Below are 26943 nucleotides of genomic sequence, written 5' to 3' on the forward strand. Positions count from 1 at the left end.
GTAGACTTTATCTTGATATCTGCATCTTGAAATCTCAAAGCTGTCTTGTCTTTCAAAAGACTTCTGAGGGTAGAAAACTTACAATGGGTTTTATAGAGAGGACTATCTTCTTTGAAGCTGTGCTATAATGAATAATTAGCATAGACTGGCAGAGAAGTAATTTTCTTGCAAAATGAACAATTTTATTTAGGAACTTAACAAAGAATCATTTTAAAGAAATCTGAATATTTGCATTAGTGTAATTTTGAAGGAAAAATGCTTTACTTTTGTAAATGTCATGTAATAACATAATAGTAAGTATGAATATTTTGTAAGTCATTTTAAAGTATTAAATTCCTCATAAAAGCATAAGATTATGCTTGCCATGATGGTAATGTTGAGATTTTATGATGTGATTTTTGTTAATTTTATGTACTGCTTTAGTACTTAGCCTTATTGGTAAAACCCCTCTCACTGGGTACCTAGAAGTGGTTAAGGGGTGTGTGTATGTAGTTGTATACATACATACATACATACATGTGCATATATATTTTCTGTTGAACATATATGTATTGCATAGACCTGAGAAAAATAGGTGTTTTAGGAAACCTGCTCTGTAATTTTGTCGTCATTAAGATATTCTGCATTCATTGACAAACTGTTTTTTCTGGTATTTTCTTTGGATTATTTGACATTGTAGAACTTGCTTCATATTATGTCTAAATTCCTCTCAGTCTAAACTACTTGTGAAAGGAGTGCTCTCCTGCCCCCTCTCATTCATTCACTGTATGGGATCTGATGGTCATGCAGCTGGGAGGTGGTTTAACTTGCTGATCTGACAGAAGGTTAATTTTCCCTCCCCTCAGATTACTTTTCCACTGTGTCTGTTCAGTTCATTGATCTGTCTCAGCAGCACTGTAATTGCTGTAGCTGAGTGTGGAGGAGCGTTTAGGGGTGGGATCATCCTCTGAGTGGCATTTTGTATATGCCTAGAGTGAGGCTTATTGTGAAACTTGATGTAGCTCTCAATATATTGTTCATTTTGGGCCTGAAGTTAGTCCACACTGGGAAGAACATAAATCACTGTAGATCTGCATCTTGTGTTTGATTTTTTTTTTTTTTTTTAAAATTGCAGTCTTCCAACTACTGATCCAGAATATGTTGTATTTAGTTGATTCCCACATTTCCCTTTTCACCTTTCTGTTAAAATACTTTTCTGTAGTTGAAATACCAGGTAGCTGTGAATTCACCTTGCTGTTGTTGTGAACTATTCTCTCAACACTAGAACTGATTTTAGCAATCTCTGATCTTTGGATGCTGGAAGTAACTTCTGCAGTCCATCCATGTGTAGACATCTGAATGTGTGCTGTGCTTGTCCATCTGAAAGGGGAACTCTATCCAAATTAGAGCTGAAAATGCTGAATAGGGGCATGTTACCAGTGCATACTACATGTTACTTTGTACTGTGGCTGAGTTTAACCTACTTTTTCTGAATCCTAAGTGTCTTCTGGTACATCTAGCTTAATTAAGAACTAAATCTCTACTAAATGAGGTTCTGCAGTTGACTACCCTTCCTACCATGTGATACTATTTCCTAGACCTGCTTAACTACTAGTTTTCCCATCTCCTACATGTTTTAACCCCTTAAGAAGGCAAAACAAAGAAGCATGCATGAAATGCATTCCTTGGTGAGCTTGTTTTTGGGAGAGGCAGGAAAAAGAAACAGCATGAGAAAGATCTGTCCTATTGCTTTGCTAATGTGCTTAGAAGCTGAGATTCCATTAGGGAAAGGCTGACATGTGGGTGCAGATGTGTTTGAAATGCAGGGAGGCTACTAAAAGCTCTGTAGGGCACCACTATTTTGTTAACATCACAAAAAACTTAATTATTTTTCTAAAACACTGAAAGTGCAGAATCGCATACACTGCAAAGACGAAACTTGAGCATCCTTACAGACCATAGTGGACTGTTCTAATAAATATGATGAATTGCTCAACTCATGCAACAGATGGAGACTTTCTTTGGTAAATACATTTATTAAGTGTCCTCTCAAATTGTTAGTGTATGTTCTGAACTAAAAATCTCCTGTTTATCCTGGAGAATTGCTGTAGATAACGTATTCCAAAGTAAAAATAGTCTGCAGACATATGAGTGCAGTTGCAAGCTTGCAGACTTTCTTCACTGCACTCCAGACATCAGCAAAGGTTGTGTTGAGTGGCTGTGCTGCCTCCAGTTTTCACTTGAGCTGACAAACTTGGTAGCTCTCCCACCAAGGGAACACCAGTAGAAGGAGGCAAGGGGAGTGCTTTTCCCTCAAGATTGTTAATGTATTTTGCTACTCATGCAGTAGCCTGGAGTTAGAGATTGGCACATTCTGGTTTTCCCCTCCTGATTGCTCTACCTCTTTTAATTGTTCAGTTCACCCAAAGGTAGATTAGTGAACAAGGGACTATTGACCTACTTTTTCAGTTACTCTACCAAAGAAATGGATTGTTCCTGGTTGGTGTTGAGTAAAACATGTTGGAAGTTGTGATACAAATTAACTATTTCATTCTGTTATATTTTCAATAGCAAACTTGTGTGCTAGTTAGAGGGTTCAACACAGTAAACACTTGCAATAAAATTCTGATGGAGAAGCCTTCTTTCTCACCTTTGTTCTAGAAGGTGCTTCGCTGAAGCTATTTGTCAAGCAATAAGCATGTAGAAAAGGTTTTTTGGAGCCAAGGCCATTGTGGAACTCATCTCTAGAGTCTTATCTGTAATGTCTTCAGGACTCGAGAGGCATTTTCTTACTTGTCCCACAAGCAGAACATAGTTTGAGAGTATCACTCTATGACAGCTTTAGCATGGTCTCGTTTTCACAGTAGGAGTGACCAGGCCTCTAAGTACAATGGGGAGTCTTTTCCTCTTTATAATGCAAGTAAAATTGTGTGTCTTTTTAGGAGCATACAATGTTCCAGAGCTTCATCCATGGAAGAGAGAATGGAGATTTACTTTTTTTTTTAAGGTTACAAAAATAAATTCACGTGTATAAGCAATAATGCAAACAGATTAAAATCTTGATATGTGTTGAAATGTGCTTTCTCTTGGTGTTGGTTAAAAATGCAGTTTTCCTTGCCTGATTCATGTTGCCTGTCTTTTAGTGATTGTTCAGTTCAACCTGGATCCATTAGTTTTAATTTTAGTTGAAAAATGGATTTTTGAGGCCCTTGGTTACTGAGGTTATTTACTGTCTTCATTTTTTGACCAGCTGGCAAACTTGAAGGGCAAGACTAGGAAGTAAAGGAAAGGGTGTTAAATTTTTAAATTTATTTTTCTCAGCTGGTGTCCATGAACCAGGGATCTAATCCTGCAGATGCTAATGGATGGGCTGTTTTGAGGGTCATTGTAAACTTGGAGGGGAATGTAAGTAAATGCCTTTCACCAAACACAAAACAAAAGTGGTTTGGAGGCCACTGAAGAATTGTTTTACAGAGTCCTTGTTTAACTATTTGTGGGCCATCAAATTAAAATAGTTTAAAATAGGCTTGCAAAGAAATCTATTTATGTTGACTCTGCAGGTTGACCTGTTTATTTGCCTGAACTTTTTTTATTTTTTTGGAATGCTGAGTAAAATTAAATATGGGAAATATAGGGTAGTTATGGTATTGGTCTTTCACAGTTTTGTTTTTGGTGCGCTTTAAACATGTTTCCATTATTTTGTTTTAGGGCAAAATGCTGTAATGGTGTGGCAGTATTTCTTTGCAGATAGTACTTTAAAGTATGAATACTGCACACTATGTGCTCATACTGTATTACTGGTGTGTGTATTTTAATGTCAGACTGCTAAAGACACTTAGGTCAGATGGAAGATGTGTTTTGACAAAGCAGTGAATTTGAACCTTTTTTGCATCTGTTTAAATTTTTTTTTTTTTTTTTTTTAGACTCAAAACTGTTCAATGCCACAGGCTTTTTGTTCTGTTTTGTCTGTCTCTTTTGGCAATGATGCTGGCAAGATTTGAGGTGGTTGTTTTTTTTTTAGCTAACTTACAAAGGATTTATTCATTAGCCCTATTTTATGGGTTGAGCTAATTGTGATTTGTCTTGCTGAGCAGTATTATGCAGTTTGGGCCAATTAAGTGAATCCACTTACGCCAACGGATGTTGTTCCAATGTGTAATATTGATTTGAACTATAAAAGGAGAATGACTTGTTTGATTAGATTTCTTTGTCTGAACAATGCTCAGTCTTATCTAGTGTACCAAACAAAAGTGTTCTCTTTGCTGAGGTTGTTTTAATTGCTACTTAGGTTTGATTAGCACTGTATATATGCAGGTATAACAGTTTCCCTATAATATAAATTCTGAAACAGCACAGAAGAAGCAGGAGGAAAATGCAGCCTGCAACTCAGTATAACTGTCTCTGCTGTGTGAATATCAACTTGTGTTGAGACCTGGTGATGTGTAGGCTGACCTTCCCTGAAAAACTGGGGCACTGGGGAATCCCAGACATTTACCTCCTCAGAGATGGAGGAAAAAGGGAGTGTGTGTGTGTGTGTGTGTGTGTGTGTACGTGTTAATTAGACATTTACACTGAAGTAAATTACATCTGTCACATGATAAGCCTCAGAAACTGCTGAAATATATAAAATCATCTGTGGAAACTATGCAGATGATATTAAACACTCCATTAGGAAATGCATGTAGATATATTTTTCTGTGTTGACAAAGTCAGCATTTACTTTTTGGAGTTAGTAAATGGGAATGATTGATTGATTGTGGGGAGAAAAGCACTTTTTGTCATGAGCCTGATCCAGAAGAAGGTAACAAACTTGAGCTGCTGAATAATTATAATGCTAGAGATCTGTACGTTTTCTTGGTGTCTTTGATTGTTTTATGGACTGTATATGCACTGAAAGCGGTTTATTTCTTTGCCTTAAAATAATTTTTAATACATTCTATGTTCATGCTGAGAACTTTTGTGTTTAAATGTTGAGACACATGTGTATTTAAATGTATTTGTTTATAATGTAGATTCCAACTAGTGATCTGCAGCCGCTGAGTGGCCCTGGAGAAGGTTACCTTGATGCTGCTGTGTTAAACAGAATGCCTCTAAGAGACCTAGGTATATTTTAGATAGCAAGTTATTAATTTTGATTTCTTGAAATTATTTAAGATACAGGTTTAATTATGAGGATAATTCAATAAATTCAGAGTATGGCTACACAAGAGAGCATGCTACTATCAAATGAGCATGTGTCACTCTCCAGGATAAAGGAGAGCTAACATAACCTAGGTAATTTGGGTATGTTATAGCTCTGATTCAGTGCAGTCCTTCTAAATTGGGTTGTCTGCAAGGCAGATACTGACTATTTTTGTAGTGCTCATATCCAAAACTTTGGGTTATGGATGTATTTGTCTTCTGGAGTATGATGCCAAGCCCTGGAATCAAACCTGGCTTATAAGTCCTCCTAAAATATTGAAATGTAGATGGCTCTCCAAACCCAACTGCTGCTACTGTTATCACCTCTTTACTGCACTCTGCACCCTGAGAGCTGCTGCAGCCTGGAGTGATGCTTGAAACCAGTCCAGGCTGAAAATAACTGGCAAGTCATCCCCAATGGACTCCTTGCTTGACTTGCCTATTTGCTGCAAAGGTGGTGAAGAAGCTGTTCCTGTGTAAGGATGTGTCAGCATTTGCTGATACAGGTGCCTTGCCATGAAGGTGGCTCCTGGACCTAAACTAGTTTTGTAGCCAGTGGCCACTTCCGTGCTGTTTGCTTCTGGAAGAATAAGCTTATTGTTGTGTAATAAGATAATTGTTGTGCTTTGGATTATTTCCAGTTGACTTTTTATCTTAATCCAAAAATAGTTACAGCATTTAATAATATTTATTCTAATGTTGTTCTGCTAGGGCTCCTTGTTGAATCCAGAGTTTTATTATTAGTAGCTTATTTCTCATAGATACAGGAGTGTGGTGAGCTGGTCGGCTGTTTGTGATTGGTTTGGATTTCCAAAGGTGACTGTATTTAGTCTCCAGTTTTTTAATTAGATTGAGGTTCTATAAAATGAAGATTCAGGTTTTGGTTTTGTTGTTTTTGAAATATAATCAGCCTTTATGAACTAGACTACTTAAAGTATAAAACTTTTACAGAAATTAAACTGCTTTTACACACACAATGTCTTTCCATGATTTCCAGTTGTTTGTATTCTCTAACATAACAAGTCCTTGGTAGCTGCTTGAGACTTCTCTCTTGAGGCCCAGGTAACCCAATATGATTAAAAACTGTAGTATAAACCATTAAGCACTTAGTTTCAACTGTTTTCCAGCCTTTGTTGTTACCCATTCATGTTTGAGAAATTGCAGGGTCAATTCAGATATTTATGAAGGAATTGCATTTTTTCAAGAACCTACTGGGACTTCCTTCTTTATTTTGGTTGACATTGGGTTTTTTTGTGAACTAAAACAGAAAAGGGATAAATTACACCTCTGAGATTTTAGCTATTAGGGACAGGTTTTGAATACCTAGGACTGTGTGATTTAAGTCAAGTACTTAAGCAATCCTTGAGTTTGAAAATCAATATATTTGAAATTTGTGGTGGTTGAGGAAGGGAAGTTGCTGGATTCTTAGTACTGTCTAGGAAGATTGTATTATAAATTAGTTTTTGCAGACGTAAAGGTTTACTGAATGACTGTGTGAAGTAGGCAGCCCTTGGTAGTAGGCTGAAAGTTTCAGTTGTCATGTAGACTCAAATGTTGGCTTTTGTTATAATGTTTGCTAGTAATTACATTTGTACTATACAAAAGAATCTATGACATATTTGTCTTACAATATTTGGGGTATTCTTCATGAACTACAGTGCAATGTCAAAGAAATTAAAATGCTAAGGGGAATTGTCATTATGAATTACTAAGTAGCAGATTTCCAGTTTGTGTGCTGGTTTGCTCACAATAAAAGTAGATATGAACTCATAATAAAAGTAGATATTAGAAGCCCCCTAGACTGGGCTGGATCCTGAAAATCTTCCCAGCTCTCAGTGGATCCTGAAAATCTGGAGGTTTTGAACTAGTGGAGGTGGAATGGAGGCCTCTTTTTTTGAGAGATTTGTCTGGTGCATTCAAGGCTGAAGTAGCACTGAACTAGAGAAGGCACCAACAGCTTGAAGTAAGGTGAGCAAAGACAAATGGATTTACCTGGTTACAGGGTAATGGTGGAAAGGAAGAGTTGAAACTCCAAAGAGTTGAATTGCAACAAAACATTTCAGAAAGGAGTGGGGGAATACTGGGGAAAAGTGCACAAGACTGTTTATATGTATAAAATCAATGTGTTTGCAGTATCTTCTATGGCTGCTCTTGGTACTCGTGGGACTCTATTGGTGTCTTAGTGCAGCAAGTGGGTGGGTGTGGAGTTTTCATCTTGATACCTAGAAACAGCTAACAATATTTAGTCCTTTTCTATAAGGAAGCTTTTGGTTCTGTAAAACATACATTCTTAATTAAGCTTAAGCTTGAATGACTTTGTTTAGAACTGTACACCATATTGGGATTCAGAACTACTATAAGCATATAAACTGATCATTGAGATAAAGCTGCTGTTTCTTCAACTTAGTGCTGCAGGAAGGATGACACAGGCTAATCTTGATAGCATTTGATCAAAATAGATTACTTAGTTGCTAAGGTGTGTGTACTAGAAAGCACAAAAACCTGCTGCATGATTGTCTGTGCTACTGCTCTAAGATTTTTTTTTTTTTGGTTTTGCTCTATTTATATTGTGAGACCAATGCTGTAGTGATTATACAAAACAGTTGTGACTTTATAGAAGCAGTAGTTGAAATGTGAAATGTGTGGTGATTCCAGGAGGTTATGTGAACTCTTATATACTTAAGAATGTAGTAAATTCAGAAGCTATTTAAGAGATGCCTCCAGAAAGAAACATGGGATTCGGTGGCAAGTTAATATGCTTCTTGTTGGTAGGATTAACATTTCCCAAGTTCAGAAAAGGTCAATAAAACTGAAGAAAAAATGAAAATGCTTAATAAGTGGCTCTCTTCCTTTTTATGCATTTGTTATATTTACCCGTTACTTATTTCACATTGTATTGTTCAAAATACTGTCTCACCACTGCTTGTCAGTGTTTGTAGATGTTTTCTGGATTTTTCTGGCCTTGTTTCTTTTGAATGAGCCAATAGTGTATCCAGACTATGTAACTTCTAACTTGTTTGACACACTTGACAGCCTTCATACTACTTGCAAATAAAATTGCTTTTCACAAAGAACAAAATTTCCTGATAAAACCAAAAATATTGTGCAGAATTACAGAATATGCTGAGTTGGAAGGGATCCACAAGGATTATGGAGTCCAGCTCTTAAGTGAATGATCCGTACAGGGACCAAAACCACAAGCTTGGTGTTATTTATACCATGCTTTGGCAAACTGAACTCATCTCAGGGTCTTATATTTCTCAAATGTTAATACTAATTTTCTAAAAGAGCACTGATTTTTAGACAATATATTTTCAGTTTCAAATACTGAAGATATCAAATAATTTTAAAAATTGGTAAACATTGGAAATGTCAAATTGTCTTTCTAAGTAAGTCTTACTGACAGCTAACAATCTTACACAGTTTAAACCATGGCATGCTTTCTTAAGTACATACTGTAAAGGAGCTTACAAAAAGCAGAATGCGGAAAAACTGGTTGTTTGGTTTCATGGTTATATATGTATCTTACTTGAAAGAAAAGTATTCTGAACTCTGAAAACATGTTAAAGACCTATCTAATTAAACTTTTTAAACTTAAAGATAAGCATTCTTGTGAGATATAAGAAGTCTTCTAACTCCAAACCTAGCTATTTTAGTATTCTTGGTAAAATGTTGGAGATGTTTGTCCCTTTTCTGTTTGGTTAAAAAATATTTGGCAAATGCATATAAATGAGGATACAATGGATTAGAAATCAAACATGAGCCTGCTTAAATAATTCTCAAGATTTTCTGGTTCACGTGTAGTGATATTGAACTCTTTAGTCATAGGCTTTAATTTGTGCATGGTGCTGACCTGATGCTGTGCAGGGACACTCATTGCATCCCTTCATTCAATTCACTCTAATTATCCCCAACTTCATGGGGAGCCTGCTTAGAACTGGTCATGAATGTTTGTTATTAAGTATTAAGATATTAGACTACCCTAGTTACAAGTAACAAAATAGTTTTTAGTCTGAATTTACATATAGATGATCAGTATAGGAAGGTGAAATTATATTTGTCTTGATTTTATTTAATCAAATTAAAAATAATGTATTAGAACAATAAAACATTTCGAAAGTGACTTAAACTCAGAGCTAAATGAAATGAGATTTACTGTGCAAGTACTTGTATGCCAGTGTTGGTAATTTCAGTGTGTATTTTAGAGTGGCTATGGTATGTAAATGATCTTTGACACCCTCAGATTTGTGTGCATGTAACTGAGTGATGTTAATTATTTTTGCTGGGAGCATCTGTTAATGCAGACTATTGCCTCTTCAGGTTCACGTGAAAATGGCGGATGAAGCTGTCTGTGTTGGCCCAGCTCCCACCAGCAAAAGCTACCTCAACATGGATGCCATCATGGAAGTCATTAGGAAAACCAGGGCCCAAGCTGTGAGTCTGAATGTGTCTATCTGCTGCAGCTGTTTCATATATAGAAGGCAGAAAAGCCAGAGTTTGTATTTTTTTTTTTAAAGGTGTGTGGGGGGGAAGTGACTGAATACGCTATTCCAGTTAGTTCATGTCACATGAGTTAAATGTGTCTGAAATCGCTACTGGAAATCAAAGGCTTTGTAGCATCTGGCAGCACTGGTCGCTGATCCTGCAGGTGGCTGCTGGATTCAGCTTTCACACCAGGGAGCAGCTTCAGTTCATTTCCAAATTTGCTGGGGGAAAAAAAAAAATCCCAATTAGTTTTGAGTGCTAACCCTTTATATGCCATAATGGCTTTTTTGAACGTTTTACAAAGTGTGTCCAGAAAGGTTTTTGCTTAAACTTCATTTGAATCGCTATCTATATTGTATAAATGTTACTTGCACGAAGGTAAATGGTGCATCCTGTAATTGCTTTTGTTTCAGAAGGTTTACAAAATGCACATTAGCTTATTTGTGTAAATGTGGGCAAGTCTGCCTATTTTCCCTCCAAGTTGGCCAGAGATTCAAAGCTTAACAGGAATCAGGAGGAAAAACTAATATGTAGTCATGTTTGCATTCCTAATGTTCTTTGTTCTGTCACTGAAATGAATGTATTATTCAGAGCTACTGTACACAGAGCATTTATTAAAATGAAATTTGATGTGTATATATCAGCATCACTAACTACCCTTGAACAGTTGGATCAGCACTGTGATTTCTTTCTAAGATGATGTTTTGGTACAGTGCCTTTAGGGGCCAGAAACAAAACCAGTATTTTCTTCCCTTTGAGTTTCTGAATATGAAAGCCAGTTACTGGCTCTTTAAAAGAGGTGAATAAAATGGCTTATGCTTTGTCTGTTAGAGTATATTAGATCAAGAATCTTTTGTGACTTGCAAAAAGTAAAATGAAAACTTTCTCATGCTCCTGTCAAGTCATTAGGCTGATTGTATATTGGGATGTGAGTAGCAAATGAGGCACACAGGATGCTTGACTTAGACTAATGAAGAGAGTAGCTTGTGTTTTCTAGCCAGGATCACTAGAGGTAGGGAGCTTATGACTGGGGGCCTGTGCACCATTGTTGTGGTTAGGGCTGGAAATATTTTGGGATACGGAGTACTTTATATTGGTTACTGAGGAGAGTGTGGATGAGCATATTTGGGGAAATCTGGAATGGAGCTAAAAAGAGCAAAAGGCAAATCACCAAAGGTAATGTCCATTTGCTCTGCAAACAGCTCCATTTGCTCTGCAGGCAGCCCTGTTCTCCCTAGTTAAATAAGGAAAGTTTGTTTCAGAAATGATAGCTCAACAACGTGAATTAGGACAGAAAAATCAGTGTTAAGAGAGTTTCTGAAGGTACTCAACCTGTTTAAATGCTTAGTGATCTAGTCTACCATCCCCAGTATCTGAAAACATGCTAGTGACTTTGGTGTCTGGTTTCAGAACTCAATCAGCTTGAATTTTTTATTTTGTCTTCCAAGGTACACCCAGGATATGGATTTCTTTCGGAAAATAAAGAGTTTGCTAGACGTTTGGTAAGTTATTTTTATTTGCTTGGCTGTGACTGATGCACTAGATGGCACATACTTGTTTCAAGGTATCTAAGGAATCAAGCTACCAACTCAAGGCAAATCTAAAAGATACTTTAACATAGGGGATTTCAATATGCTTTCTGTACATGTGAATTCCTTGCATTTTCAGGATGTAATTGCAGGCTGAGTTTTCTTTTGGGAGAAGTCTGTTTGTAAGAACTTTACCCAGGATGTAAAAACCTTTCAGGATTTTCACTTATGCCTGGACTGTTTATGAGGCTGCTCTGCAAAACTGGGTCACTGAAATGATCTAGGTTAAAAGTATCTGGTTTTAAGTGATCATCTTGGTGATTCGTAGCACAGCTGGTGAACAGCTGTATCAGCAGCCCTGAGAAGGTGCTGAACTGCACTTTGGGATGGGAATAGAAAGCTGTTTAAAAATTGGCTTCTCTGCTGGTGGTTTTGTATCGTGAAGCTGCATTCTGTGAAAGGACCAAAGAGTCAAGAGGGTGCTGTTTTCACTTTGTCTGAATTTATAAAAATTATTGTTCAAAACCTCTTTATTGCAGTAAGGTTTTTGTATATCGTGAACTGATTATATGGTCAGATTTTATTTTTTTTTTCCAAAAGCTTTCATGCAGCTGCTCAAAAGTGTGGGCAGTGCTTGGAGGAAGTTGCATTCACATTGTTTGAACAAAGTCCTGAGTGGATGCTGTATGTGTAGTCACTGCAGATCAGGTGTTATTGTCTACTGATTTTTTCTCAGAATAAGGACAGGCACATACTAGGTTGAAGTTCAAAGTAAAAAGCCATTGCAGCTACCAACTTTGTTATGGAGTAAATGAACCATGTAGCTGAAGAAATACCTAATTTTACAGGCAGCAAGAGAAATTTGTTTCTGCTTTTGAGAAAAATCTGCACCTTTGTGATTTGGGATAAAAAATTTAGATGAAGAATGTGATTCTTGAATGGTGATTCTTTTGTCCTTAGCATTTGCAAAACAGGTTTTCCACGTACCTTCCTTGACTATGTTTCTTTAGGTTTGAGTTCTAGTTTTAATAAAGACCCTTACTCTTTAGTTGATTATTTGGTGTTAGAGGATACCACCTGCTCATTAAGGAGACTATTTGAGAATGAAATCTAAAAATTTCATACTTCAGTTGCTGTGATTTTTTAAAATTTTTTTTAAAGCTCCTAGACAAAAACAAGTGCAGGTTCTGTGGGCTGCTGAATACACCCTGCTGTGTGCTGGTGATGTTAAAGTTGAAAGGAATTCTAAACACTTGGTGTTTGCCAGGATTTACCAAATCTGGGGTAATCTTTTACATGTTTTTTTAATGCAGTTTAGCAGCTTTCTTTTATCACTGTTCTGCTTCGTGTACCAGAGGTTCTTTTTACAGGGAAGATTCCTGGCTTAATTTATAACAAACTCTGTTCTCAATGGATTAGACCAGCAGGATAACTGGCTTTAGTTGGCAGTTCCTGGTTTTTTAGTAAGAAAAAAATTTAATGAATTGTTCACTTATGCTATTTTGCTTTGTTTTGCTGCTGAATATGGAAATTTGGTAGTTATTACTCTGAACCAGGCACATTCTATAGTGGTGTGGTTGTTATTAACAATAAAATGTAAATGGTATGGTAATGTTAGTTACAATATTGGTGATGTGAATTGGGAACAATTTTTTTTGGCAGGATTAAGCGGAAATGGAGAAAGTACAAACATTCCTGTAGATCTTCTCCACCCTCCTATTTCTCATCTTTTCACTCCGATCCTAGGAAAGTTTCTTAACAATTTCCTGAAATAATGTGGTGACTAAAAACATGTTTGAGTTTTTCGTTGGTGCTGCAGTCTCAAAATAGCTTTAATTATGTTTCAGAAACCCAGTGTGTTCAGTTCTCTAAAAATATAATAAAACAAGGTAATGTGATTTTGCTTTCTGAAATGCACTATTTAAAGTCTCAATTAAGACATAATCATGCTTCCCTTGATGTCAGTGGTTCTAGAAGATCAAACCCCTGGTGAGAACTGGTGAAATGATCTATCTTTTTATCCCTAGGGCTGCTTGTATTTTTTTCAAGACACTCTGATTAATATAGTTAGGAGGAAAACTTGCCTGCTGTTTCTTCTCTTTATTGAAGACTGTAACTGTTATGTTGTTAAACTATTATGAAGTTGCAGAAGACATTTTTGTTCTGCTTTCTTTCTCCCTATCCTGTTCTTTGTATATACACTGTTTTGTTCTTTTGCACTGAAAGTAGTTATGGAACTTAGGAAACTTTGGGCTTAATTTCCTGGTACGCATCTGTACTTTTAAAACAAACTTCTTAAATTGGGAAACTGAGAAGGACACTAAACTTTCTAAACTTGCCAGTATATCTGTAAGAATAGTAATGAGCTCAAAGCAAAGCTTTGTCTTCAATTAATGCATGGAGGGTCAGTTCACATGTAATCCCACTGTGTGCGCTTTGAACACAAGCATGTCTTTTTGTTCATTATTGTCTGAATGACTCATGGAGTAGGATACAGCTGTAGACAGTACTTTTGAAGTATTTGATAGATTCTTAGGGTATTGAAAATTGCTGGTCTTTGTTTTTTTTCTTCTTCAGAAACTTAATTTTGTTCTCTCTTAAAATGGGCAAGGAAGTGATCCTTTGTTTCCAAAACAAAATTTCCAAAAAAGTCAGTGAGTGAATATCTGGCATGTTGTTCATTGTGATTCAGTAAACAAATTGGAGAATTCAGTCCTGTCTTTGTGTATCTACTCTGGTTGCTGTTGTTGGCTTACAGAAAAGAGATCCATAGCATTTATACTGAGTCAATTTCTTAAAGATTGGTATTTGAACATGGAGTCTTTGGATGATTTTGTGATAATGCTGATAACATTATGTAGAATAACAAAATATGGGTTTATGTAAGTGGGTGGATTTCCTTAAACTCAGCAAATAAGTTGGTACTTTTAGTTTATGCATTCAAATATATTTTCATGTAAGTAATTTCCCTCCTTCAAAGAATAATTGTATAATATTCAGTATTGTCATAAATGTTGAGGTGAAGTTAAAATATATTGCTGCATTAAATAAAAATTGCTAGTATCCTTTGCCAGATGCTATGCAGAATTGCAAGAGCAGTTTGTTCCTTTCCCGCTTTAGAAGAGTTTACTGGTGACCTCTGTGTTTAGGTTAGTTTGCTTAATATTTCCTATTTCTTAAAATTAATACAGACCTTTTCTTAGAAGCTCTGTCACCTCTGTTACCTAAAGCAGGTCTTTGGAATTTGGGAAGGAGGTAGGCCTAAGGTGAGCCTTTTGGTTGACCTGTAATTTCAGAGATATACTTTTCTGAAATTGCCATTTTTCTTTCCTTGCTTGCAAACCTCCAGAGCAGCTATTTGGTGGGGGGATGGGAATGCTGAGTTGGGTCTCTTAACATGCTGAATAGTTTGGGAAGATTGGCCCATCATCCCACTGATTATGTTGTCATTTTGGTTGTGTGTTTGTTTGCATTTTATTTTATTTTGGTTTTGTTTGGGTTTTTTTGGATCAGGCTGAGAAAACAGTGAGAAGGAAGCAAGTGTGTGATTGGCTTGCACAATCATTATTCCAGAGTCAGTGTGGCTGTTTGTCTAGCTGATATTAGCATTAAGCAGAAGTCTTACTCATGCAGTTGATATTATGTTCCTTTCATGCTTCCTGGTAGTAATCATGCACTTAGACCTTGATGCATGGTGACTCTGCATTGCAGTTAGTCATAATGGGATCAATTTTCTTTTTAATTTAAAGAAACACAAATTAACTTCCACTTCACTGACTGCCATGAAAGTCCCTTGTGATGCTACTGTTAAAAATGAAACAAATCAGCTGAGTTATGATTTTGTAAGCTTAGTAGGAAAAATATCAGTTTGCAAGATTATAAATCTTCAGTGTATTTTGATGTTTTGTATGTATGTGATAGAGTTTGTGCTTTCATAAAAGGTCGTGGATTGTGATGTATTTCCTCCAAGAAAATGATTTGATATGTGCATAAAATTATCTGAAAATGATAGCAAATTAGTTACAAATGCAGCCTTTATCTGGAATATTCTTTTCTGAATGCAGCCTTGACAATATTCTGATTCTCTGTTTGTTGATGCAAAAATAGCCAGCCACTACCTCCTGCCAGAATCCACTCCTTGGTACAGAAGCCATAAACATGGTGAGAAAAAAACATTCAATTTTGGAATAAGATATGAATCTTTTTGGAGTTCCTAGTGAAACCTGATTGTATACATCTTTTGTGCCTTTTTAACAGCTACTGTTTGACATGACTAGGGGAGAACAAAGCACCCAGTGCTATTTCTCCTTACCTTTGAAACTAGATTAACATTCTTGATGGAATTAAAAATCCCAACAATGTATTGTCTGAAATAAATGGGCGAACAATATATATGGAAATGGTTGATCACATGTTTGTAAATGGCTGCTAAGTTTGAGAAGGAAAAGGTAAACCAAAGAACAGCTTGTGTTACCTTCTGTAAGGGGATGCATGTCTGATCTGTGAAGAGCTTTGTGCAGGTGGATCTACAGACCTATGCACAGCTAATAATGGGATTCTCTCAATTTAAAATGTAAACTCTTACTGGCAGGAGTGTTTCTTTACCATTGTTGTGCATGGCTTTGTTGCTTGTAAGCAAATTGTGAAGTTCCTTCATCGTGGTTCAGCGGATGTTACATTTTTGAGAAACATTTGGTATGATTCTCATGCTGTTCCCATATGCATTAGCTTTTTATCTGAAAACTCTTGTGACTGGTTAGCATTTGTGCTTCCCAGATTGTGAAAAGGTGATCCAAAAAAGGCAGTGGAAGTTGGTATCAAGAAGCTGCTTATGGCAGAGATTGTATACTTCAAGGAGTAGGGAAGACAGAGCTTTTAATGTGTGTTTTGTACACTATGCTTTGCAGGCTAGAGTTTCATTGCCTACCAAAGCCAGCAGTGTGTTTGCTACCAGTGCCTGTGGTGGCTTGAGGTGCTTTGTCTGTTGGAAAATGGAGGTTTTGTCTGTACAGGGTAATAAAGGTTAGGCAATATACTGGCCTAAGTGAACAGGTCACCACTTTGCTGTCCAGAAGAGCTCTGCCTGTGAACCTATAATTTTGATGCTTATTTTATTTTGAGGTAGAATACTTCTGAGTGTTACTTGTATTCTTGTATTTAATTCTGAGCATACCTTTTTTCATAGAAAAAGAACCTAAATCTCCTGTATCAGGTTGGGTAAAAACCATGGGAGAAACAAATAGTGTGTGTATTAAATCATGGGCTGTGTGTGTCAGAAATTACTAGTCCATATGAGCTAGAAAAATGAAATTGAGTCATCTGAACAGTCTGCTTAGCACTTCCTAGTGTGGAAGTAGGAAGGCTGTGTTACTCCTGTAGTGTAGAAAACTTCAAATACCTTTGCTAAAAGCCTTTAATGGGTTATGTTACATCAGTGTCCTGTTTAAGATTGCTGTGCAGTAAAACAAATTGATGCCAGTTCTACTCTATTGCAAATTTCAAATAACTATCTTGAGAACTGCTGTATATAGCTAGAGCATTTCTTTCAAGGGCAGGTATATGCCTAAACTTAAAAGTCTTAGGATGCATATTTACAGATCTTGTGGGTATACATGTGTATAATCTATATGCATGTATTTAAAGATGCAGGGTAGTATTTTGTCAAAGATTCATGTAATTTGACAAAAGTACTCTCCTCCCTTTTTGTTCTTTTGTCTAGACTTCATAATATTAATATTTTTTCTCTTGATCTCTTTTGTGATTAGGCAACTTCCTATGCTATGGCAGTCTTGACCTATTTTTTTCACTAGTGTTTTTTAAAGCTATGTCTTGATTCTTCAAGTTGCTTAGTTTGAAAGCTTTAACATGTGCAACTGTCCTTAGGGAAAATGCAAGCACAAAACCTCTTGATTTGAATAGTAGTGTCTAGCAACTTGAGACTCTTGTTGGATGAACTGTGGACTTGCATGGCTTCTGGACCAGTGATTTAATGCTGTGCATGTGATTAAACAAGATATTAGAGATATTTTTGCCTAGATGGACTATTGTAAGTAATTTAATGTTTCTTATGAGATGCCTTTTAACAGCAGTACTTTGGCATGCTTATTAGGGTGTGTAGTTCTGCAGATGAATGGATACGTGTATGCCTGATTTGTAACAATTCATTATTGCTTGATGTGCAGTGTCACTGCAATAGTAGTTACTTCCAGACTTACAGGAATCCTTCCTGCTTCTTTAGAAATACTTTGTTCTGTCCTCTTTTTTTTCACTGTTGCTGTCGGGTTGTGAGAATGTGAAAATGTACTGCTCTGTTTTTCCACACTGCAATTATATTAACTGTGTGTACTTGTGTTTTTCCTCATTGCAATAGGAAATATGCATTTTCCTCATTGCAATAGAAGATATGCAAATGAAATGTTATGTAGTTCTCTTCTTACATAAGTAATATTATTTCCTCTCACTTTCTGCCTCTTTACTATTGATTTGCAGTCATGCAGATAAGATTCTCTGTTTTTGGTAAATTCTGACCATTCTGATCTACAGTTAGGTCTCTTCCAACCTAGAAATTCTGTGATTCTGTGATTATTTGTTAATTTGTCCTATTCTGTATAACTGATGTAAGCTTGTGTGGTAACCTTGCAAATGTGATGTCCTTCTCTGTTTCTAAAATCAGTTTTAAATGTTCCATTAATAATAGTGGAGTTGGATTAACCATGAATGATTAAGAGATGTCTTTGCAATAAGAACTTCTGTTGCTCTGTAGATTCTAATTTAGTTTTGTGGCAAGGCAGATGAAACTTCAGCTTAGAATTCAACAATGCTTCCTTAATTATCACTTCTGTTTTCTGCCTGCATCTTAAGAAATTATGTATTTTGTAGTGATTGATGATCTGTGTTCAGTACATTACATTACAGATTGAATACTTAAGCTTATATGTATTCTTCATAAAATATGTGTATCAAGAAAATTAATTCTGACTTGAAAGATGAATGCAACTTAGTAAAGGTTTTTTTTGGTGCATTCTTACAGTTGAAATACATTGAAGCAATAATGTGTTTGTTAGAATAATTTTCTGTAACACAATATGACTATTCTGTTCTCTGTTGTTGCTGAAAACTAATTGCAACAGGACCAAAATCAGTCTACTGAATACACATTTTATGAACCAAGGTGTCTTCATATAACTTGCTGTATTTTTGTACACAAGGGCTTTTGTAATTGACAGTGGTGTGTTACATGAGGAGGGATATGAACATGCTATGTCTGTTTCATCCCAAGGCTAAGAGGTGATTTACTTTTGACGGAATTTTTAAAATTTAATTCTTGAAGACTGTTTAGCTTGGGTTGACCTGCTGAAAAGCAGTTCTGAGAAGGAGGACCTGAAGGTCCTGGTGGACAGCAAGCTGTCCATGAGCCACCAGTGCCCTTGTGGCCAGGAAGGTCAATGGTATCCTGGGGTGCATCAGGAAGACCATAGACAGCAGGATGAGGGAGGTGATCCTGCTCCTCTGCTCGGACCTGGTGAGGTCACATCTGGAGTGCTGGGTCCAGTTCTGGGCCCCTCAGTACATGGGAGGCAGGAACTCCTGGAGTGGGTCCAGCAGAGAGCAACAAACATGATATGGGGACTGGAGCATCTCTCTGGGAGCTGGACCCGTTCAGCCTTGGGAAGAGATAGCTGAGAGGAGACCTCATCAATGTCTGTAAGTATCTGAAGGAAGGGTGCCAAGAGACTGGAGTCAGGATCTTGGTGGTGCAAGAAGTAGGACAAGAGGAAATGGGCAGAAACTGATGGATGGGAAGTTTTACCTGAACATGAAGATGACCTTTACTGTCAGGGTAGTTGAGCACTGGTGCAGGTTGCTGAGAGAAGTGGAGTCTTCTTCCCTGGAGATATTCAAAGACTGTGTGGAAGTAATCCTGAGTAGGATTACTAGGAGGATTGCTCTAGGAGTCCCTTCTTGAGCAAGGAGGTTGCACTAGAAGACCTCCAGTGGTCCCCTTCCTACCTCAGTCTTCTGTGATTGTTGTGAGGATAGAATGTGTATGTGTGTTTTGGTTTAGTGACTTAAGAATGACAACACCCTGCTTAGTCTTCATACCTAATTCATATCCTATAGTTGGCCCTTTCTGATTTCAATTCTAGTGGATTCTGAAATTTTAGTGACTTCTACTCTAGCTGTGGAAAAGGATGCTAGCTGAAAGGTTTTTGGTTAACATGTTTTTAAAGATGACCTATTATTTTGAACTGGGCAAATTTTTTTTTGTGGGGAGCTTTGTTTTTCATGGTACATATTTTGGTTGTAATCTTATTTCAGGAAATATTTTATTGAAATTAGGACATAACATCATGTTGAATTAGATTAGTTTTATAAACCAATTAGAACTTAGTTTTATAAACATAATTTATTTTATTTATCTGTTTGGTTTCTTTTAAATTTTTGTATTTGTCTTGATTAAAACTTTTGTATAGGTGCTTAATATCTGTACAGTATGTTATGTTGCTCTGAACTGTAAAGTTGTCAAATATTTTGAATAGTTTCTACAGCTACTACTTCTTTGTTTAGTATACTATAGGATTCCCTTGTGGATTCTCTTGTTCCAGTATTGCTTCCTGGGCAGGAGGCTGTCATGTAACCTCTCTGGGCTGGGTGCTCTCTGTGGTGTGATATTCCAGCCTCCTGCTGAGAGCAGGTTTGCCCCTGAGCAGGCAGCACGGGCTGGATAGCTCAGTCCTTTGGGGACAGACTGCCCGAAACCCAAGCTGTTCTCAGCTGCTGGCTACCTTTAGCAAGCATAAGGATTATCAGCTCTTTTTAGTGATTATCAGCTCTTTTTATAATTCCAGCTCTTTTGCTTGCTAAGGTGTTGCTGCAGGCTGGCCGGCAGGCAGATCCGAGAGAGGAGAAGGCTGTCCAGACGTTCCACAGCGATGGCTTTATTGGGGTCTGTGAAGGGTTCCAGCGACAGCTCTTCTAACCAGAATGGGCTAAAGCAGCCCATTGTATAGGGCAAGGGGGGATCAGAAATTGTCCAATAGCAGGGGTTAAGGAGAAGTGACCTGTGGGGTTACAGAGAGATAAGCTGGGGTCTGAAAGGTGGAAGAGAGGGGCTTCTTTGCTATTTCACCGTGACTTGGCACTTTATGCCTCTTCCCTCCACGGGGCCCTAGCAAGCCCGGAGCTTGCTACAGTGTGAGAACTGCTCCAGTTACCTGTGTGTTGAGAGAATCACTGCTAATATGCCATATACAGTTGGTTGCTGAAAGTGAATTAAGACATTGTATTCAGGCATGTCAGGGTTAAATGAGGTTTTTCAGTCTTTAACCTGTTTAATGACACTTTAACTTCTTAGTCATTCAGTTACTATTCTCTAGATTATTACAATATCTTCCAGCTGGTTGCACATTTTTATTGTAGGTTTATAGAATGCATAATTCAGTTGGACCTGGTTTCTACTGCAGCTCTCAAATACAGTCTTTATTTCACAGAATGGTTGAGATTGGAGGGTACCTCTGGGGATCAGCTGGTTCAATCCCTCTGCTCATGTAGGGATGTTCAGAGCTGGTTGCCAGGACCATGTCTGGTAGGCTTTTGACTGTCCAAGGATGGGACTCCACAACGTCTCTGGGCAGCCTGTGCCAGTGTTTGGCCACCCTCACAGTCAAAAAAATGTTTCCAGATAGAGGGAACTTCCAATGTTCCAGCTTGTGCTTCTTGCCTCTGATCCTGTCACTGGGCACCACTAAGCAAAGCCTAGCTCTGTCCTGTTGGCACTCTCCCTTCAGGCATTTATATACATGGAGCTCCCCTTTAGCCTCCTTCAGGTTCAACAGTCCCGTCTCCCTCAGCCTTTCCTCACAGGAGAGTTGCTCAAACAAAAAACTCTATGAAGGTATCAACATAAGCACTACTTAATAGTAGCTTACCTCGTTTGTCAGATTTTGTCAATGAAAGCTTTTACTGAGTGCAGCAGGAATCATGACCCCCAGGTAAGAGTAAGAACTTAATAGATTGCTTGCAGCCACCTTATTGTGTTCAGTGGTTCATTTTGTTCATTTTGCAGATCTTTTAAAGAATTCCCTGGAATTCTTTAAAATTCCTTTAAAATCCTTCCTGCTCATTCTTATGCATGTATTTGCCTTTTCACTGCCTTCAGGTTTGCTTACAAATAAGCTTTGTCTATTTTCACAGTATGTTTCATTCATTTCTATTTCAGACTGAATGAAAGTCATCAATAACATTGGTAGCTAAATGTACTGCACAATTCCTTCGAGAGTTATGGGGAAAGTCACTGAAATAATAGCAGTTTGAATGTTCTAGCAATGAAGTTTTGAATTAGCACAAGTGTAAATGTTGATTTCCTTAAGTTAGGTGATGTGTTTTGTGTAGAACATAGTAAGTGCATCTTGTTCCCTGAAGACCGACTGGTGTTCAGCTCCTAAGGATCAGGTTACTGAGCTGTGACTAGACCTCTGTTCTGACTGTGACCAAGAGATTGCTGTTCCCAGTGGCTTGTTACTGCCTGTCCCCTTGAGGGGTTATTGCCTTCCTTGGATGTCCTGGGATGACAGTGACACCTCGTCACTTTGTAAATCTGTCCTGTTAAAATTATCTTTGTTTAAACAAATCATATATCCCCTGCTCCTAATTCCCCTGTTAAAGTCTTTAGGCTAGTACAGCTGATTCTAGCAGAAACAAGTTAACAAGTTTCTGCCTTACTCAGAATGAAGGCGGACTCAAAGGGATGGTAGCTTGGGATTGGGGTAAAGGATATGAGGAAAAAAAATAAGCCACTGAAATTGATAAACTTTTAACTTACTTATAGCTGAACTAGTATTAGACAGAAAGCTTACTGAGAAGGATTTAGGTACTTAATTTAGGCTGAATCAGGTACCTAGTTTAGCTTTTGAAAGTCAGTTCTGAGCACCAGCTGCTTATGATGTCCTTATAAAAAATGTTATTTAGTAAAGCATTTGAAGAACTTGCATAACCAAATAATCTTAAATAATTTTTCATCCACAAAATATGAAGATCCCCTTTGTATGGGTGTAGTTTTCCACAAAAAATTGTCTCCCCCTTCTCCAGCATGTAAGTTTACCGTAGCTTCTTGCAACACTCATAGTGTGAATTATTAAAAGCTTTGAAACTTGGAGTGAATATGGCTGGTAGGGCTTTTATTGCACTATGGAGTGCATCACTGTTAGAGGCTTTGGAGGCAAAGGTGTTGTTTTCTGTGACTCTGCAGGCCATTGCTGTTTTGAGAAGATTATTTTCTGGGTCTTTACCTCCCTGTGTGCATAATAGGAAGGGAGAAGTTGCTACAAGTTGACTCCCTAACCTTGGGGCTTATTGGCAGTTAATCCTGTTTTATTTGATCACCTAAGATCTGGCACTGCTAATGTTGTAAACCTAGAAATTTATGTATGTTGTCATGTTTATGATTTTTTTTACTGATATCTTGAAATTTTAATGGAAGATTAAAAATAAGGCTGTTATCAGTATGGACACATTTGTTCATCATCCTGATTTTTTTATCAGAACTGTGTAGGAAGCATACATCTGCTGAACAGTGTCTCACTGTTTAGAGATGAGTTCTTTAATTGATACTCAATTATGGCTTTCAGTACACACAGGGTTAAGTGAAAAGGTTGCAGTAATATCTAGTAAGCTTTTTTCCCTTTAATGTGCTCATTAGCAGTGGCAAGTGCAGGTTTTAGCACATGTCAGTAATTTACATTTCATTGCTGAGTGGCTGCTCTTGTTCAAGAGTTGTTTTTAAGCCTGATGAATATACTTGTGTTGGGAATAAACTGAGTAGAAGAATTGAAAGCCAAATACCCTGCCAGGCTTTTCAGTTGGTGCTGAAGTTTCTAGTGGGCCACTGATTAGTAATGCGTGAAGCAGCAGAAAAATGCAAAGATGATGTCTAGAAAGGTTACTTCAGGTAGATTTACACTCAAACTACTCTTCTTTTGTAACTACTTTTACAATAATTTTCCTCAAAATTTCTACTTTAGCAGGCCTTCTCTTAATACAAGGATGTGGTACATTAGATTACTAATGTAATCCATATTGGGTTACTTACTTAGAAGTGCTTCAGAAAAGTAATGCTAGTGCAGTGAGTCCCAGAAACAGATGATCTTACAGGCTGTGCAGGTTCCTGCTCTCAGATCATGATGATGGGGATCTCAGTGAATATTTGCTCTTATACTTTTTCTTTCCTCTGCCTCATCTCTTACTGACTGGCTTAAAGATGTGTGTGGTTCGCTGCAGTAATGGCAAATATATGTGTGTTAGGATGCAGTCACATCGTGGTTGGCAATTCAGATGCAAAATAAAGGTTGCATCTGGAGGAAAATTGATGCTTTTATGTAACAACAGCTTAGTTTGGTAATAAAACCGTATGATTAGCTAAATGTATTCTTGATGGAGTGATATTCTTGCTATTTCCCAAGCTACTCTATTTTCAGAGCAGTATGTGGAAACTTATACTGTGAAATTATACTTTCCTTTGTAGAGAGGCCTGCATATATTTTCTGTCCGAAAGGATAGATATTGCTGAATTTACATATGTACATGGGCAACGAAGCATTTTTATTCCAGATGCCTGTTAGGATCATACTGACATGTTCTTCAGAGCTCTTGCAAAAGAGTACTGGTGCTTTACTCTTTCCCACTTTCACTCTTAGGTATTGTGAACACTGTTTATATTCAAGTTACTTACAGTTTGGGCATGGGGAATGCATTAAACATTTAGAATGGGGGGAAAACCAGTAAAAGATATTCCAGAACATTCTTGTGAATAAAACCTGCCAGTTTTTTGTGTAAGAATCTGTGAACCCTTTTATTATTCTATCTGAACATTGGGTGCACATATTTAAATGAGAATGTTTGTGGAGAGTAGAGCCATTTGAATATTTTTCACACGCTGAAAATATTTTCATAGCTGCCTTGGTCAGGTTTAGAATTCCTGTTGATAATTTGCAAAGTAGCTCTTTGGGTTGTCTGGAAAGGCTGAGTCCTTTACCTTTCTTGTGTTAGCATGGAGCTATCTACAGTGGTAATTCAATAATTGAGATTGTGATTAGACAGCAAATACTTTACTACTTGTTAACTCAATCTAGTATCTATGGATCTTACTGGAAAAACTCTTTTGGTTGTGAGCCAGAATTTTTTTCATGGCTCTTTATAAAAAAAAACTGAGGAAAATAGTTTTTTTCTTGAAAAAGAACTTGTGTGAGATACTTTGCTTTGTGGTTAGGACACTTGTATGTTCTTTGCTCTCTAAGAAATCTGGAGATACTTGTGTGGCAAAGTTATTGAGACTAGCGAATGGTTGAGGTTGCCTCAGTAGAGCTTGCACAAAAGTGAGGAGAGCATTTTATCCCTTAAACTTAGAACGGTTTTAGCAGCTTTTTCAGTTGCAACTGAAGTCATAAAGTATTTGCAGATTGTCTTAGAACTGGACTGTGACTCTGGATCAAATGGAGGGGGGCTAAGAGTGCTTTCAATGAAGATTTCCTCTTGAAGGTTTATGGTAGGCAGGCTTCTGGGCTGGGGCCTTAGTCTTTACTGAATAGGTCCTGTGGCTCTCGCCTACTCATGCCTAGCTGAATATGCTTCCTGATGGCTAACAAAGCACATCCTGTGCCTGTTGTGGGTGCTACTGCCCTCCCTAGTCATCCAAGTAACATGGAGTTGTGTCCTAAGGCATTGTTTATTGTATATATTTGTCTGCAGGATTCTGCAGTTGTTAAAGGCAGGGGAACTGTTTGCTTCCTGGATCTTATGGCTTTTTGGAGCATTGATCCGCATCTTGACTGAGCATCTTGTACTTTCCCATATGTGCTCTGGTAGGAATAGATTATAATTGTGAATGCTGGGGCAAAGCTGTTATCACACTAAAGGTGGTTCTGAGTAATGAATGATCCTTTGGTCTTTGGAATAGGATCTGATATAAAAATGTAGGATGTTCCTACAGGTCAGTCATTTAGCTGTAGGTAGGGAGTTGTTTGTTTGTTCTCTTAGTTTAAATTTAGAATTGGTTTTCTATGGAGCAAGAGGCAGATTCTGATCAGCCAATTTGGTATAGCCCATAACCAAATATTTGTCTTCAAGGACATTTTTGGTAGAAGGCATCTAGGGAGTTCAACACCCATGCAGCTCGTACTGCAATGTTCAAAGAATAATTTTCAAATTGCTGTATTTAAGTTTTTGTTATTGTGACATATATGATACTTCAGGCATTAATCGTTGTATCCCAAACTGTGATTTAAAAATTTGAGTCTTAGGGAAGACAATAAGTATACATAAGTCAGACATGAGTTTAGGAAGCCAGAAAATTATATATATGGGATATGGCAATCTCTTATTTTCAGTGTATTTTTTTATTCTGCTTGCAGGAAGAACATATTTTAAGGTGGTATCAAACTGAAACACTTGAATTTTGTAAGACTGGTACTTTTATTCATGGATTCTGTTTTAATAATGTGGATAAATAATTCTCATAGCAGCCATATTATAAAGCTGTGACTTATTTTGGTAGATTACTGTAGTGGACTATGCAAATACTGTGGGAGCTGTTGCATGTACAAAAGCTGAAAGTACGTTATCTGTAAAGGGAGAACATGCTTCTTAGCACAAAAGGGCTGCTCAGGAATCCCATGTGTAAATTTGCTTTTCAAAAGCAGGCAGCAGGTGTGCTGCAGAGTGGTGCTTCCGCCTATCCCACCTAGAGAAGTTGTTTAATTTGCTCAGGCTGGAATTCAGGAAGAATAAATTCGCTGCCCGGACTTTCGGGCAAGACATCATGCTAGCAAGCTGTGCTTAATTTTAAATTCAAAGCCACCATACGAAAATAATATCAGGCTATTTAACAACGGGTTACTCAAAAGGTAAGAAATGTCTGAATGAAGAATTTAATTTGGGTCTTGTGTGTGTGTAGGCATTCACAGAGTTCTGTATTATATAGTTGTTTGCTGGTTTACATGGGACTATCACCTTGCTTGGAGACTGAGTATTTCTTTGTGTTTATTCTTTAGTGTTTGGCATCAGACATTATTCAAACCTTGCACTGGACACGTGTATATTTAATTTATCTGGGAAATTGTGTCCATTTCTATTATATTTGTGAATTTATACATGTTAATGTATTTATTCTAAAAATATATTGTTGCTCTTGAGCTGAGCAGGAGAGGATTCTGTCCTGTTACTTCCTTGCATGTTTTTTTGTCTTTCTGTGTTCTAGAATGTCATCTAGAAGGCACAGGAAGTTCAGGAGATAAGTGGCCTTTGCACTTATCTAATATGGCCTATATCTAGCTCCAAGGAGCAATTTCAGATCGTTTGGGCATCTTTTGGGTGGAGTGTGCTCTGACTGTAATGAGTTTTCATATTACCTGACAGCTAGACTCTCCCTAGAAGGTGGTGCAAATTGAGGTTTTCCATGCCTTATGAACTGAAATATGCAAACTTTTTCATGAGAATAGTAATGGTTCATTTATGCTATACCATGCTTAGCATGGTACAGTGTGGCTTCCATTCTGCTTTCATAGTTGTTACCTGAAGCCTCCCAGCTGCTGTATGGAATTCCTTTTCACCTTATTGTGAATAACAGTTTAAACAGTATTACCACTGTTATTTTGAACTCTTCTTACTGAAAGGCCTGGCCTTTTGTAAATGCTGAGGGAAATTCTTGTGCAAGAAATCTTCAGAGTGGAAGACTTGAGTCCAGTGAGATTTAGAATTTGACAAATGTATATTCAAG

At 37.4% G+C, this 26943-nt stretch overlaps 1 protein-coding gene across 2 annotated transcripts in view; it reads left to right on the forward strand.

The window, feature by feature from the left end:
* The window catches only part of PCCA (propionyl-CoA carboxylase subunit alpha), a 272824-nt gene that overhangs the window by 30531 nt on the left and 215350 nt on the right, over nt 1-26943 (forward strand). For both annotated transcript variants that reach the window (XM_059839289.1, XM_059839290.1), the window contains 2 exons: nt 9481-9594; nt 11094-11147. In XM_059839289.1, the coding sequence (XP_059695272.1) occupies nt 9481-9594; nt 11094-11147 (168 nt within the window). The remainder of the gene's footprint in view (nt 1-9480; nt 9595-11093; nt 11148-26943) is intronic.

The sequence above is a fragment of the Haemorhous mexicanus genome, chromosome 2 (assembly GCF_027477595.1).
Source record: "Haemorhous mexicanus isolate bHaeMex1 chromosome 2, bHaeMex1.pri, whole genome shotgun sequence".
In the NCBI taxonomy this organism is placed as follows: Eukaryota; Metazoa; Chordata; class Aves; order Passeriformes; family Fringillidae; genus Haemorhous; species Haemorhous mexicanus.